The sequence below is a fragment of the Pogona vitticeps genome, chromosome 3 (assembly GCF_051106095.1).
Source record: "Pogona vitticeps strain Pit_001003342236 chromosome 3, PviZW2.1, whole genome shotgun sequence".
NCBI classification, from domain to species: domain Eukaryota; kingdom Metazoa; phylum Chordata; class Lepidosauria; order Squamata; family Agamidae; genus Pogona; species Pogona vitticeps.
In genome coordinates this window covers 200,286,038-200,302,080 of record NC_135785.1, presented here as the reverse complement: position 1 = coordinate 200,302,080, position 16,043 = coordinate 200,286,038, and the positions used below count along the sequence as shown (strand labels likewise).

At 37.4% G+C, this 16,043-nt stretch overlaps 1 protein-coding gene across 6 annotated transcripts in view; it reads right to left on the bottom strand.

Annotated features, from left to right (window-relative positions):
• DSCAM (DS cell adhesion molecule) overlaps positions 1-16,043 on the bottom strand; it is a 427,910-nt gene that overhangs the window by 332,725 nt on the left and 79,142 nt on the right. For all 6 annotated transcript variants that reach the window (XR_013543612.1, XR_013543613.1, XR_013543614.1 and 3 more), the window contains exons 2-3: positions 7,414-7,731; positions 1,221-1,367 (exon numbers count right to left, since the gene is read on the bottom strand). Coding sequence is in view for 3 of the 6 variants with exons in the window: in XM_072994153.2 (XP_072850254.1) it covers positions 1,221-1,367; positions 7,414-7,731 (465 nt within the window). In the remaining 3 variants the exon portion in view is untranslated. The remainder of the gene's footprint in view (positions 1-1,220; positions 1,368-7,413; positions 7,732-16,043) is intronic.

Below are 16,043 nucleotides of genomic sequence, written 5' to 3'. Positions count from 1 at the left end.
TTTTATATACTGTAGTCAAAATATTGTGAAATGTACATTCTACTATGAATACAGCACATTTTCAACTATCCATTTACATTTTTTCAGCTGACAAAGTAAGGCAGCTCTTTTCATGATATAATAGTAGCATGGATGAATATGTTCATCTTACACAACATAAATTATTTGATACATAATGACCAACATCCTACTGACGATTAATGCTGATATGAGTGTAAATGTGTAAACTACAGCAATGAACTGTGACTTAATTAATTAATAACTTGCCACTCACATTCCTAGTCACATATAGGTCTCACAAATTGTTGTGTGACCAACTATTAGAAGCAGTTACACAAACACCACAGTAAATCCCAGATAGGATTCTGGCCATCTTTAACTGAAGAGTTTTAAAACATATATTTATATTAAGAGCTTCTGCTTGTAAAGAATTCTTAATATTATTTGTTAATATCGGCAACATGAAATAAGGGTAGCTACATGTTTTATTTAAACCAAATCAATTATAAGTAACCAAATTCAACTCATTTTTTACAAACATTATTTTTTTAAAAACTTACACATAAAAAGTCTCAATCCAATTAAAAGATATCAACATGCTCACATTCCAAATGTACTTAACTTGTGTGTGTTCATGTGAACATCCCAATAACATATGCTGGGAGGAAGAAATTCAGTTGTGTGAAAAGAACTTGCAGGCCTACTCCCATCATGTGAATAGGATCATCTCTACACACTTTTCATTGGTACCAGACCACAAGGTAGCAGTTACTCAATGATTACACTGACTTTGTGATAAATTGCCACTTAATAAATGATTGTATAGATTTCAGGTTCAGCAGTCCAAGCACAGATCCCACAAGAAATACAATACGGTAGATTAGCAGAAAATGGCGAAGGAATTTTAGGTGAATTATGCCTAACCTTTCCTTATGAGAAACAACCTCACTATTATCATACTGAAAGTACTGACTAGAAGAAATAAGTCTTCCTTGACAAGCACACAACAAAACATAAATTAAATCAAATCCAGATTTGCAAAGTACATCAAATCTTCCTGAACATGTCGTGTCACTCCAATCACACAGGAGCTTCAATTAAATAAATTATCCCCAATGTAAAAGACAGAACACCATCTACCCGCCTTCAGCTGCAAGGAAAGATCACATTCAGAGATAAAATGAGATGCTGGAGCAGTCTACAGACCAAGTCAAGCCTACCTGAGACGAGTGAGACTGTGTCTTTCTCCCATGAGACAACAGTGATGTATGCCTCCACAGAGGAGGGGATAATGCACTTGAAGACCGCTACATTGCCTCTCATGGCTTTCTGGTCCTCCACACGGACTGTATATGGTTCCCGTAAAACTAAAGAAAAAATAAAATTAAGAGAGTTAGGCAAGAGAAACATTAGGCACCAGCCAAACAGTGAACACTCACATAAATGCATCACTCTACTGAAACACAGTAAGGATGTTCATTTTTCCTGCTTCAAGTAGGATCAAATACAACAAGAAACAAAGTTAGGCTTACTGGTCCTTTGACTGTCACACACCACTTAGTCTAATTTTTCCAAGATAAAAACCTACAATAGAATCAAATTTTGGTACATTTCTCTTCAAATGGACATTGCAAAACTGTATTAACCCAGAGCATAGATAATTAGATGGAAGAGTTGATATGCATCCTAGAACTATTAAAAAGTGCCGCAATATGATGCGAAATATTTTGCCACACTAGGAAAGGTGCCATAATATTTTTACATCTGCTTCTGTAATTCTGATGGATGAATTTCATCTTAGTTGTTCTGAAGATAAGGATGTACTATTTGGTGGAGTGAGGGCAACGATTTGCTTATTGCAAACACGTCCACCTTGGTTGACAAGATGGGAGGAGACTGTCCAATTGAGGATAGGGGAGTTTCTGAAAGGAGGAGTATGCCCCTGTAAAATTAACATTTGTGAGACCATTGTTGAAGAATCATCAATAAATTCTGTGATAATTACAGGCCAATCTCCAAACTATCTTTTCTTAAAGTAAGGTCCTAAAGCAAGTTGTGTTAAATCCAAGCTACCATAACTGAAGAAATTTAAAGACCAAAACATTTTATTTGGTGTACGTTTTCATGGACAATAATAGCTTTCCAAACTAGATTCAGACACAAGGAACCAAATGGGGGAGTTTACTCCTCTTGGTTTGGCAGGATCTTATTAATGACTGGCACCATCAACCATGATACCCTTCTTGGATATTAGGTTAGTAGTTCAGATCCTGTTTGAGTGAATGTTCCAAGAAGGCTACACTGGACACTCAGAGGCTCTATCTACAGCATTCTATTTTAGCCCCCTTAATTTTTAACATGAAGTCACTGGGAGGAGACATTTGGGGCTTAAAAGGTGGTCTAAACCAGGTAAAAAAACCTCTTTTTCACCTGGTTCCAATATGGTAGCGGAAGTTCTGAACTGTTGCCACAGTAATGGATTAGATATAGGCTAACAAGGTGAGATTCCATCTTGACAAGGAAGATATTCTGGTGTTCAATATACAGTCCAATCCTAGGTTGGAAGTACAGCCTGTTCTGGGTGAGTTCACACTTCTATCTAAAGGTTTGGGTTCATAGTTTAGGGATTATTTTGAATCCACACTGGGTTCTCAGATGCCTGCTATAGCTATGAGTACCACTCATTCATTCATTCATTCATTCATTCATTCATTCATTCATTCATTCATTCATTCATTTTATAACATGTCTTTCTTCTAATAAAAGAACTCAGGCCTCTCTTAGAAAACATTTAAAAAACAAACAAATAAAAATTCTACTAATTTATAAGATGAAAACGCAAGTAAACATATCATAAAAATGAACTAATTTTTTTTTCTAAAACAATGTAAAAGCACATAAGAAGGTAAAAAAAAAACATCCGCCATTCCTTGGACAACTTTGCCAGCAATTATGCACAACATTTTACATAGGACAGTCAATAAGCAAATCTGATGTTAAGAAAAGTAATACTAAAAACCACAGGCAGAACATTTCAGTTTCTTTCTCTGGAATCAAGATGGTCATCTCTGAACAACAACAAAACTTCACAAATTCCAAAGGGGGAAATGCTGAATTAGAACACACCCAGAGGTTCAGCTCTATTTCTCTTATCTTAAACAGGGACTTAGGACTGTTTTTTCTCTCTCTGCATGTGACAATCAACCAATCTATGCAGGTTTTTCTGCAGTACTACCTAACTGTTGTGTGTTTTGTGACTATTGTTTACACAATCTTCTCTCTCTTTTTGCATTCCCATTCCCTCCACCCTATTTAATTTCAATCCTGGACAAATTGTCTGTAAATTTTAAATACTGAGTTTAAAGAAAGACTTTTCTCCACCTTCCATGTGTCCATCTGCTTAACTATGCTTAGATCTACTTGTCACCCACCAATACACTTTGAACGCATTTTTAGAACTACCATTAATATTTGACCACCTTTAATGACTTTACCTGTCAACTCCCAATGACATTAAACAGACTGTTAAGAGCACAAACATGGTAGACATTGTACATTTCTATTGCTCTTTCATATTTCTGTATAAATGTCCACCTACTGAGATTATTTACTTGCAGCTGGAGAAGTGAGTCCATGAAAGCTTACATCAAATAAAACTTTTTTTGTCTTTAAGCTTCCACAGGATTCTTTACAGGTTTTGCTACTATATATACACCATTTTAGAGGCTCCATATTATGTGCCATCTCCATTTCCTACTCTGACGAAGAGTAGGAAATCCTAATCACTGACTAAGTCAGGTCCATCCTCAGGCCATTTCACAGACTCCTTTGATTCAAGCCTCTGTATCTTTAAGATTAGATGGCAAAAATAATAAATAAACCAGGATGGAAGAATCCTCACAAAACAGTGCACCCACCCACAAAAGTTTATTAAGGGGAAATTACAGCAGTCAAAATAGTACAATTTTGTAACAGGAATGTCCGCAAATATTTGTTTGAATGAGTCGAAAAAGATGAAACAAAAGAGATTGCTGTTAACAAAGATGAAGATGTAGTTATTATTACTGTGCACATTATTGGCACACTGGGATTTTGTGATTCTTTCAATATATGCAAAGCCAACATATTTATTTGATTTTACATTCTATATTAAATATTAATAAACCATAATGGCAACTTAGTGCCATGTGACCAGTTAAATTTGCTTTCATGGATGAAAACAGATCAGAAAATAAAATAAGGACTAACTGAATATTCCATCTTTTAATAAATGGAAGGCCAACCTACATTTTCAGAAGGAAGAATCATATGAAATAAGCCTGCTGGAACTACATCATTTCAGAAGACAAGTGGGAAATGCATGTGCTAAAAACTATCATGAAAGAATATAGATTGGTCTATTAATTTTCTATCTGCATATCTTGGATCTGCTCTGACCTGGATGCTACAATTGATGCAGCTCCTGTGGATGTAACTTTGGCCCCTGCTTGTTGTGTTATAATGGATATGTTTTAGCTTGTACAGCCTGAGGATGTGGACAGGATTCTCGAAGAGATGAAAGTTATCACATGTGTGGTAGGCCCTTGCCCTTCCTGGTTTAGAAAAGCAGGAAGAGGGCAATTGGCTCAGAGAGTAAGGGGAGTCGTTAAAGCATCCTTGCAGCAAGTCAAGGTGCCAGTGACCATTACTGAAAAACTCTTCTTGAATTCCAGTGTATTGAATAATTACCTACCTGTCTCAGATACTTCGTTTCTGGACAAGGTGCTGGAGTCCATGGTGGTTTCTCAGCTCCAAGAATTCCTGGATGAAGTGGATTATCTAGACTCATTTCAATCAAGTTTCAGATCTCTCTTTCCCTCTCTGGAGAGAGAGTCTGTCCCTATTTGTTCTGCTGGACCTCTCAACAGCTTTCAGTATCGTCAACCATGGTATCTTTCTGGGCAATCTCTCTATGGTGGGATTTGGAGGCACTGTTTTATAGTGACTCCAGTCTTCCCTGGAGGGGCAATCTTAAGAAAGTGGTGTGGGGGACATCTGTTCATCACCTTGAATGTTAGCCTTCAGGGCTCTGTTTTATTCCCTATCCTATAAACATGCATAAAACTGCTGGGAGAGGTTGTCCAGAGTTTTAGAGTTCAGTGTTACCAGTATGTGTATAGCACAAAACTCTATTTCTCCTTTCTGCAAAACTCCAAGGAAGGTATTCTTGCTTTTTAAAATAAATTTATGTATCAGTAATGGACTGGATAAGAGATCTGTTCCAGAAAATTGGAGATATTAAAGGAACATTTTGTGCAAAGATGGACATGAAAAAGGACAAAAATGGTAGGGACATAACAGAAGCAGAAGACATCAAGAAGAGGTGGCAAGAATACACAGAGCAATTATACCAGAAAGATTTTGATGTCCCTGACAACCCAGATAGTGTACTTGCTGACCTTGAGCCACACATCCTGGAGAGCGAAGTCAAGCGGGCCTTAGAAAGCATGCTAACAACAAGGCTAGTGGAGGTGATGGCATTCCAGTGGAACTATTTAAAATCTTAAAAGATGACACCGTTAAGGTGCTACACTCAATATGCCAGCAAGTTTGGAAAACTCAACAGTGGCCAGAGGATTGGAAAAGATCAATCTACATCCCAATCCCAAAGAAGGGCAGTGCCAAAGAATGCTCCAACTACCTTACAATTGCACTCTTTTCACACGCTAGTAAGGTTATGCACAAAATCCTACAAGGTAGGCTTCAGCAGTATGTGGACCGAGAACATCCAGAAGTACAAGCTGGATTTCGAAGGGGCAGAGGAACTAGAGACCAAATTGCTAACATGCACTGGATTATGGAGAAAGCCAGAGAGTTCCAGAAAAATATCTACTTCTGCTTCATTGACTATGCAAAAGCCTTTGACTGTGTGGACCACGACAAACTATGGCAAGTTCTTAAAGAAACGGGAGTGCCTGACCACCTTATCTATCTCCTGAGAAATCTATATGGATGGTCACGACGTAACGACTAAACAACGAGTGAAAACAGTTTGACATGTAATCTAGACAAGACAAAGTCCTGCTGGTCAATTGAAAGTCAGATCAGACAACAGGGATTCTGCCTGTACTGCCTGAGGCTACACTCTCCCTGGCAGCAATTTGGTAGTGTCCCTGGATTCATTCCTGATCATGGATGCACAGATCTCAGCCATGGCCAGGTGTGCACTTGACTAGCGCACCAGCTCTGCCAATTCCTTGAGATGTCCAATCTAGCACATCCCTTAGTGATGACATTTGGATTATTGTAAGGATCTCTGTGTGGGCTGCTTTTGAAAGACAGTTTGGATACTTCAGCTGGTTCACAAATGCTGCAGCCAGACTGCTGACTGGCTCCAGCTACAGGAAGCATATAACTCCCTTGCTACAATAGCTTGAAAAGCCCAATTCAAAGTGCTGGTTATGGCTTGGGTCCAAGCTATATGAACATCCATATCTCCATGTATTAGCATTCTCAGCTCCTAAGATCTTCAGGAGAGCTTCTTCTCTCAGTACCACTGCCCATGCAGTGAAAATTTAAGAGAGGGCCTTCTCTGAGACTGCCTCCATGTTATAGATTGTATTCCAATGTGAAGCACGATGGACTCCCATCCCTGTTGCCCTTCAGCATCAGGTAAAGACCTACCCCAAAATGGTGGATTGATTTTTAAAGTTTTCCTTGAAATGTTCTCTTAGAATGTTTGTATTACCAGGTTTTTTTTACATTACACTATGTTTATTTATTTTTTACATTGTATATTTATTGTCTGTTTAACTTTACTTGTATTTTAATTCAGCTCCTTAAAAAAAAACACCTCTCTGGTTTGTGAATGGGGGGATATTGAGCTTCTGACTCAAAACGCCAGAAAATGGTCTGATATTGCTGCACGAAATTGTACCTGCACTGACAACAGGGGAAAAAATGCCAGGCTTTACATAGCAAAGGGCAGCCTAAATGTTGAGAATACCAATGGCAGCAGTCAAGATGGTCTACAGGTTACCCTCTTGTGCTTGTTATCATTTATTTACAAAGAGATACCAGGCAAGAAAAAATCCCAGAAGCAGACTCCTTTTCTCATAATTTAACTGCTTCTCACCAAAACACAAATCAATTTTCAAGTTTTTGGCAGGTGTGAATCATAAGAATGAAAGGCCACATTTTATCCTACCGAAGCTCTCCTGCATTGCCCTACCTTTCTTTTATCAGTTCCTCCAGCACTTATCTCCCCCATCCAAATCACAGTACTATTGGCCAGTCCTCAACCCCACCCACATGTCTAGCTTATCGATATAATGCAAATATTTCTGGACAAGGGAAAACCCATTCCTGTATGCTGTTCACTACGAAGAGTGTGTTACATGGATATTAGCAAGAATATTATTGAATGCTACTCACCGGCCTTAATGTGAACATCCTGACTTCTGATTTTCCCTGAAGGATTTTCAGCTGTGCAATAGTAAGTGTTATCATGGATTAAGTTATTAAAGCTTGAAGGAGGGAAAGGGAAAATTTGGAGAGTGCCATTAGGGTGGACGTGGCGGATCCCTGGAACATCGTAGATCTCCTCGCCCGTTGCTAGGTACCATCTGAGCGTCACAGGAGGGATCCCTGCGGCAGGACAGGGCACCAGTGTCCCTGTGGTGCTAGCGAACACTACCTCTTGCAAAGATGCATTGACAAAATATAAGCTGGCATGTAGATCTTCACCAAAAACTGCAAGACAGAAACCAAAAAAAAAGGCATACAATTAGCAAAGGCAGGCAGGAGTAAAGACCATTCTTATCTGTTTATTAATGATGCATGGCTCATCAGGATTTTTCAGTTACTAAATAGGATCTCCTACTACAAAGCATTATCTTTTGGACTGCAAAGTGCAATTAAATAAAGGTCACTTAGAAAAACTGGATTATTGTGAAAGATGGCAATTTCCTTGCTCAGGTGTCATGGCTGTAACCAATTTAATTAACTCATAAGTCATGGGTTCCAAAGCAAAGGAGCAAAAAGTAAAATAAGAAGTGAGAACAGCATCTCTGTTTAGGCTAAAGCAAATTAAATTATTTCTTGTTACTGTCAGCATTTTTATTAAAAGAAAAGAAAATGTGTAATGATACTCCTTTCATTGAAACTGCCACTAGCTAAATCCAATGCTGTCATGAGCTTCACCACAGAAACTGTTTCTATTCCCCTACCACACCTTCAAAATCTGGGTCTGGAGGGTTTCCCAGTATGTTTGGGGATGCAGAGGAGGCTGCAATGGGAAGTGGGAAATCCTTTCACGTTCCACTGGCTTCCATCACTCCATTAGCAGATTTCCATTACTGGATCATGCCGAGTGTCTTCTTTAGCAAAACCTTCTTATATGGAATATTTGCATATGAAACCCTTTATTAGTTGTGTTTATGCTTCATACCTCTGAATCTAGTTACATATTTCCATTTAATATGACATACAAATACCAGAAGAATTAATTTTTACAGACAAACACATTTGATTGTGTATCTGGGCCTGTATCTGTATCTCCTGGTAATTCCCTTGAATGATAGAGAGATCAGCAAGGATTGTTTATAATAGTAGAGTGAATGGAAAGATTCTTCTCCCCAAATTGTAAAAATTAAATTAAGAAGTTGGAGTAAGTAATAAACTTGTTTTTGTATGAAATAACTGTGGGCTCTCTTCAGTTCTAGTGCTCAAAATAAGTTCTTAAACCCAGGTGTCGCTCATTCTAAGTGTAAGTCTTTTGTAGTAGCCTCCAGATGATGTATCTCAGTGTTCTCGTAAAAAACAACAAACTTGACAGCCTGCCCTCTTCATTCTACATTTCATTGCTAAACGTGTATTTGTATTCACTGTTACTGCATAGTGAATGTCTTTCAAACTGAAGAGTGACATTCTTGGGTTTTCTTTTAAGTTTTAATAAGGACATTTCATTAGAATAAAGAGTGAATAACCAAAGGGGCCTTGGACACACAAACACAAAACCAAACTCTAACAAAACTGCCATCAATGCAAAAAGTCCCAAAAATCCATGTTTTGATAATATCTGTATAAGGCCAACTAACAGGGCACAACATTTCCTGTGTAAACTGCAGACTTAAGATGTAATGAGCAAAAGATGGAAGATGATTCAGGACCCTGGACAGGGGCAATGCTCCATTGCCTGGCAGCTTTTTCTTGTTGGTGGGCTCAGAGAGAGTGAAATGGAAAAGCAAGAATAAATGATCTGACTTTGCAGGAGTAAGGACTGAGCTACTCTTGCTTGGAAATTCATGTGTGGCTTTATGAATGCTCTGTTTCACCTTCTTCTCAGAGCTTAATGTAACCCAATCCTCTCCTCACGCCCTCTCCTTTCCATGAGCTGCTCCTTTTTCTTTACATGCACAATACCGAAGGCAAACCAAGAAATACCTGAACCAAACTAAAAGACTAAGGAATACATGACATCTTTTCATATGGCATCTCCCTTTTTAAAGGAGAGAAAACAAAGAGTCTTAAAGTACAGCATAGTAAAATTGTGATATGTAAAAACTGGAGCACCAGCACACAAAAACTGGTGATTCTCACATTTATTTGTTTGTTTATTCATTCATTCATTCCACATTCACAGGAACTCAGGTTAGGATGTGGTAAAAAGACTTAAGTGTAAAACATGCTGAACAATTTAAAATCAATTAAAACATGTAAAACAATTTAAGCAATGTGAAACTCAAGCAGTTTTTGTTGATTCAAAGTAATTCTGCAAAGCTGCATCAGTTGCAATGAAAGCTTCACTTTGTTAGTCAAAGAAAACAGATGCAACATGAATACACAAGAGAGGGAAGACCTGAAGAGAAACTAAAACAAGACCATGTACTGTGATGAATACTAATAGCAACTCAGATACTAACAATCATTACTCTGGTTTTATATGAAATCATTCTGTCAAGAGGATGAACCAAAATGTAAGCAGAGATGCTAACAAATTACCCACAAAATATATTCTATACAAATGATCTATCTGAAAATGCAAAATAAATAAATAAATAAATAAATAAATAAATAAATAAATAAATAAATAAATAAATAAATAAATAAATAAATAAATAAATAAATAAATAAATAAAATGGGTGTAGTATAATTAATAATACCAACAATAATGTTCATTCCAATCATTGGCACATCCCCTCCTTCTGGCCCAAATTTTTCATATATAACAACATCCAGACACACACAATAGCTAAAATCCTGTTCCTTAGTGCAGTGAATCACACTGCTATGAGTCCATTGAATCAATGCAGAGTTGGTGAGCCCTCTATGCTGTGACTTATTATGCTAAGCAACAGGATTTTGGCCAGTTAAATGAAGCACACAAAGGTAAGTGATTAGAAATTCTTCCCCATTTATATTTTTCTATGAGACTGGTGTTAAATGCACAGGAGTGACGCAACTTGTATTACTGGCTTTTCACAGCAGAAGAAACTTGTGTTTCAGGATAAATTGAATATTACAATTCTGTGGAATTTGATATGTGTATAATCTACCATAACCATACTTCAAAAGTTCAGAAAACTCAACATTAGATAAAAGAGTCTTCAAAGGACCTGCAAAAGCACCCGTAGAATATCCACGAAGAGGTTATTGATATGTATTTCTATGTGTGTACACTGGTGAAGACAAGGTATAATCAACGTATCTGTATCAAATGTCAAGGCTGCCGATTTCCCTTGCAGTTTCATTCAATAATTAAATATAAATTCATTATATTTCCTATTCATAATTAATCAACATTCTAATTTAAAAACTGCCTTTATCTCATACACATTAGAGGCAAAATATCATCTTTGCACATATTCATCTAAAGATAAAATTTAACCCTGAATTATAACCACTTCTAAAAAGCAGTGGGGAAATATCTTACTGTTTTTGCCTTTGATGAATCCAAACTGGCATCAAATATTTATTTAGACATAAAGAGACAAAAATCAAAGGGAAATGCAGGGGTAAGCAGGACATACAGGTTTGGGTTTTTTCCCATTTAATGGTATGAATAAAATCAAAATAACATGAATTATTTAAGTAAGTGACTTGCTGTGCAATCCTATGCTAAATCACCTAAAATAAGTCCTATTGAATTCAATGAGATTTGCTCCCAGATGTGCATACACTAGAAAACTGCACCACAGGGCTGTAATTGAGCAAGGTTGCCAAATTTAGACAATTTGCACCTTCCTCCAACTTCTAATAATGACCTGGTGGTGTGTCTACTGCTTTAGGAAAGGACACTGGGAGACGACTTCTGGTAGACGTCGAAAGTGGCTTCTCTCTCCTGAGCTCCAGGGGGAGGATTTTTCTCTGGATGGGGGACCTCAGATGATGCTGAAGATAGTCTGTTCTGCTGTTTGAAGAGAGGTATTTACCTTTGGGTCATGGGGCGAATTGGCAACTTGTCCTGGCTTGATTCATAGGTTTACTTTTCCCCAGGAGGAAAGAAGAATTGGACATTGTCATGTTTACTTTGGGTGAGACTTAAATATTTTACTTCTTAAGCTTTATCTTATCAGGCTTGGATAAATAAGGAGAGAGAGACCTGAAACTTTCATTTGAGCTAGTTCTTCCCTCACAGAACTGAAATGGCAGCCTTCAGCAGGGAGGAGGGAAGCTAGAGAAGGACTGACTGCTTTGTTAATAGCCTGAACGTTATTTGAAGACATTTACAATATTCAACTAAGTGCTTGAAAAATACGGAGATGGAGTTTGGGGAAAACTTTTTCTTTTTCTCTTTTTAAAATTGTGAAATAAGACAAGTGTGGAGTCGTAACCCCCACTTCATGTAATGGGGATTATAGAATGAACTGAAAGGAGACTAGTTTCGTTATCGGCTGTTTTCTGCGTGAATGTTTCTGTTTTTTGTCACTGAAGGGGAGGATTGTTTTGACTGTTTTTGCTAAATTGGCAGTCTTCCCAGTTCTCAAACTACTTGGCTTAGAATGGTTTGAGTGGAGGAGTTATGAAGGAACTTTCTAATTTTTAAAGGGCTTGTTGAATTTTCCATTTTCTTGTTCTTTTGTCCATTTGGGAATATACATAGTGGATTACAAATAAACTTGTCTATGAGGAAGATTGAAGACTGAACTTTGAAGTTTCTAGTTGGTTCCTGATCTTAGAAGACTTAGAAGACACCAAGGAACTATCTAAATCCTTAATTATAGGCTATTGGTGGATTTTTTTATTTTTTATTTTTTGGCTTTTATGCATCTGGATACCCTCCTATATTTGGGCTACAAATAACCCCTTAATTTGGAATTATAAATAAATGTTGGACTTCACAAAACCTAAGAGACTTTACAATTTTGGGTTATAACTCTTGGATTACAACGTTTGGAGCCTTCATTTTGGACCTTCTTTGAGCCCTCTTTGCCCTTCACCATTTTGGGGAGATAAATAAGCTGTGCTCAGGGAGTTTATACTTAAAAAGAGATATTTCCTTTTGATATTACTTGGATTTTAGAAGACACTAAGAAGACATCTGGATGTATGAACAGTGACTATCTCAAAGGAGTGGATTATAAGTAACTGGGGCTATGGGGGGGTTATCTCACCCTTTCCTATATTTGGAGTATAAAAGGTTTTGAAATAAAATAAGGATTGTAACAGAAGGATCAGCTCTGGGGAGTGGACATACTGTTATTTAAAATTGGTTTATCTGAACGAAAACTGTACAGTCTATTCTCGATTAATCTAGCAGAAGTTAGGTGGACTGAATTAGGGAGGAGCTAATTTAAGATGGCTTCCAATCCAGATAAAGTAAGCCCTCATCAGCAAATGCCAGCCCAGTGCAACAGAAAACCTTAGAGGTCTTATTATAGCCAGATAAATCAAATAAAGACCCACAGACCCTTACCAAATTTATTCAAGAGATGCTTCCAGAAATTAGGATGAGTCAACAGAAAACTGAAGAAGGGATGAAACGAGCACAACAAAAAATAGAGGAGAGCCAACAGAAACTGGAGGGGGAAATTGACCGGAATGATTTGCAATTAACCCAGCTGACAATACAACTAACACAAACTCAACAAAGTGTTCAAGAAAATAAAGAACAAATTGAGAAAACTGAAGAAAGAACACAGAAAACTGAGGAAGAGATACAGGAGCTTAGAAAAGAGAGAGAAAACACAGGCAGCCTGTAAGAGCTATGCAGACTCCATGATAACTTTGGAAATGGAAAGAGCATCATATATTTTGAGGCTTCAAAATATTCCTGAAAATAGGAGGGGCGGAGCAACAGGCAATGAGAACAGGGGGATTTCAGGGCTCTGGGAACCTTTGGGTTTACTCTGAGACAGCGGACCCCCAGGAAATGGGGGGCAAGTTTGCTACAGGAGAGTGGACTTGCAGCAAGTGGGGCTTGGAAACGCCAAATTTCAGGCAGTGGTCTGTCTTTCGGAAGAGTGTCCCTTCCCACACGCAACTGTCTCGTGAAGGTCACCATCTTAATGGTGAGCAGCTGCCCGGAGAAGGGGGAAGTATGAAGATTTATGATCTGACTGCATGAACAGAGATTAATGAACTGCATTAAGCGACAGCAAGTAATAGATCAGACTTTTTTCTTTGGAGGCTGATCAAGGAGGAAGATCTCAAAGTGGCATGGAACTTTGGTAATCCCTGTAACGCTGGTGTTTTTTTACTGTGTCACAGCTGAGAGAAGTGAAACTTAACTTTGTCTTCTCTCCCTTAACCCCTCCCCCCCGAGAACTGGCTTTTCATAAACTAGAGGCTTGAGAACTTTAAATAACTCTGAACAATTTAACCTATGTGAATCTGTATCAAGCTGCAAAGGTGGATTTCAAATCAAATAACATTCTTACTAGGGCTGGATTTGCAACTAGAATGCTCTCTGCAGGACTCTGAGTTTGGGCTGGCTATAAATCCTGAGCAATTAGCCTGTTTGACTTTCATAGTTTACAGACTGGAGATAGAGTGTGAGACTCATCATTGAAATCCATAATGGAGGTTGATTTTAAGAGTTGTTTTCAGGAATTCCAACTGAACATTATAAATCAAATGAAGGCCCAAATTTCAGAAGCCAAGGCAGAAATCAAGGCTACACTTCGTGGATTGTTCGTGAAGGAGGAGATGGAAGGAAAACCAACTGAACCCATTGAAATGACTGAAGAACTGCTACCGTCAGAGAGAGACTGTTCTTATTAGAAAGCAAATGCTCAAAAACGAGGAAAGGGAGGAGTGGGGGAATGAGGGGGAAAACATATTGAGATTTTCTTGATGGGAAACAAGGTAAAGGGGGAGAAATGGGTGAACCTGGGGGCAGAAATTTATGATCAGAGGTTGGATAGATACACTATACTAAAAAGACAGGACACTGATTATAATGGGATGAAATTAGTAAACTGCAGAGAAAATGCCTTAAAGAGATTTTATAGGTGGCATTTTAAAACTGGCAAAAAGGAGGCAAGAGGGGGTCTATAGTACCAGAGCTGGAAAGCATAAATAAAAAGGGAGAAAGTTACTTTCTGAATATAACAATAGAAATTATTGGTTTGAGAAATACATGTTTATAGACAAAGTAATATGGGTAACATACCTATAAGCAATTCTGGCCACGCTTAGATAGTGATGGTAGTCAAATACATTTAATTATGAATTTAGAAATGTTTATGATGAAGATAATATTAGATGCTATTGTTTCTAAGGCAACTAAATAGAGATATTAAATATGTGTGAATTAAAATAGTGACTATGTAGATAAGACTAGATATATGGTATCTTTGTTTTTAAAAATGGTGATTTTGATGATTGTATTGTCCATGTTTGGTTCTTATTTGTGGATAAGAAATCCTAATGATGAAATCAGAAATGCTTATGATTATAATTGAATAGAGGGGGATGCATGTAAAAGAATTTGTAAAAGTTTTTATGGCTATAGTATGATTCAGTATGGGACTAGGGCATAAGATCTGGTCTAGTCAGAATTATATAATGGATAAGTTTGAATGGGAAATACCTCCCCACATATATGTTTTGTTGGTTTTATATGTTTTTGATTGTCTTAGATGTCTTTGTTTTATTTGTATGTATGTGTCATAGAAATAAAATAAAATAAAAAGAAATATTCCTGAAAATAAAGAGATGCATCTATTCACGGAAGTGAATGAAGCATTGGCAGAGGCAGTAGGCCTTGAACGTCTAGAGATGGAAAAAGAAATAGATCAAATTTACAGAGTCAACTCCAGGTTCTCAAAGAGGAACAAAATGCCCTGGGACGTGCACGTGAAATTTTTGAGAAAATCAATGAGAGATATGATATTAAGAGTAACAAATGACAAACCATTGAGATGTCAAGATCAAGATACAGTAGTAATGAAACAAATACTGTGGAAGATAAGACATGTGAGGAAACAATATCAATTCTTAACAAATAAGCTTAATGAGGAAAACAAATAAGTTTCAGATGGCTAGTGCCAGAGGGAATACTGATCAATTGGGATACTAAATGATTCAGATTGGATAGCACTGATAAAGCCAAAAATTTCTATGATAGCTATATTAAGACAACAGAACAACAAGACACCCCGAAAGGGAGAGAAGAAGATGAATACTCTTTGAGATCACAGAGTAAGGAAAGAGAAGAACAAGAACAAAGGGATAAAAATAAAGAATTGGAAGAGACGGGACAAGAACAAGATGCACCCATGAAAGAGAAGAGACAAACCAGAGAAGAAAGAAGAAATAAACTCCAAATGTAAGTAAACATGGAGAAAAACGTAGGAATATTCTCACTTAATATAAACAGATTTAATTCTCCAATGAAGAGGAAGAGAATATTTTCAAAATAACAAAAGGAAAAAGCTGAGATAATTTGCCTTCAAGAGACACATATTAAACAACAATATCATAAACTACTACAATGTAAGAAATTGGGAAAACTCTTCTTCTCAGCTGACCAGGTGAAGAAAAAGAGAGGGCTAGCCATATATATGAAACCCAGCAGAGAAGACAAATTTGTCTATGCGGATAAAAAAGGAAGAATATT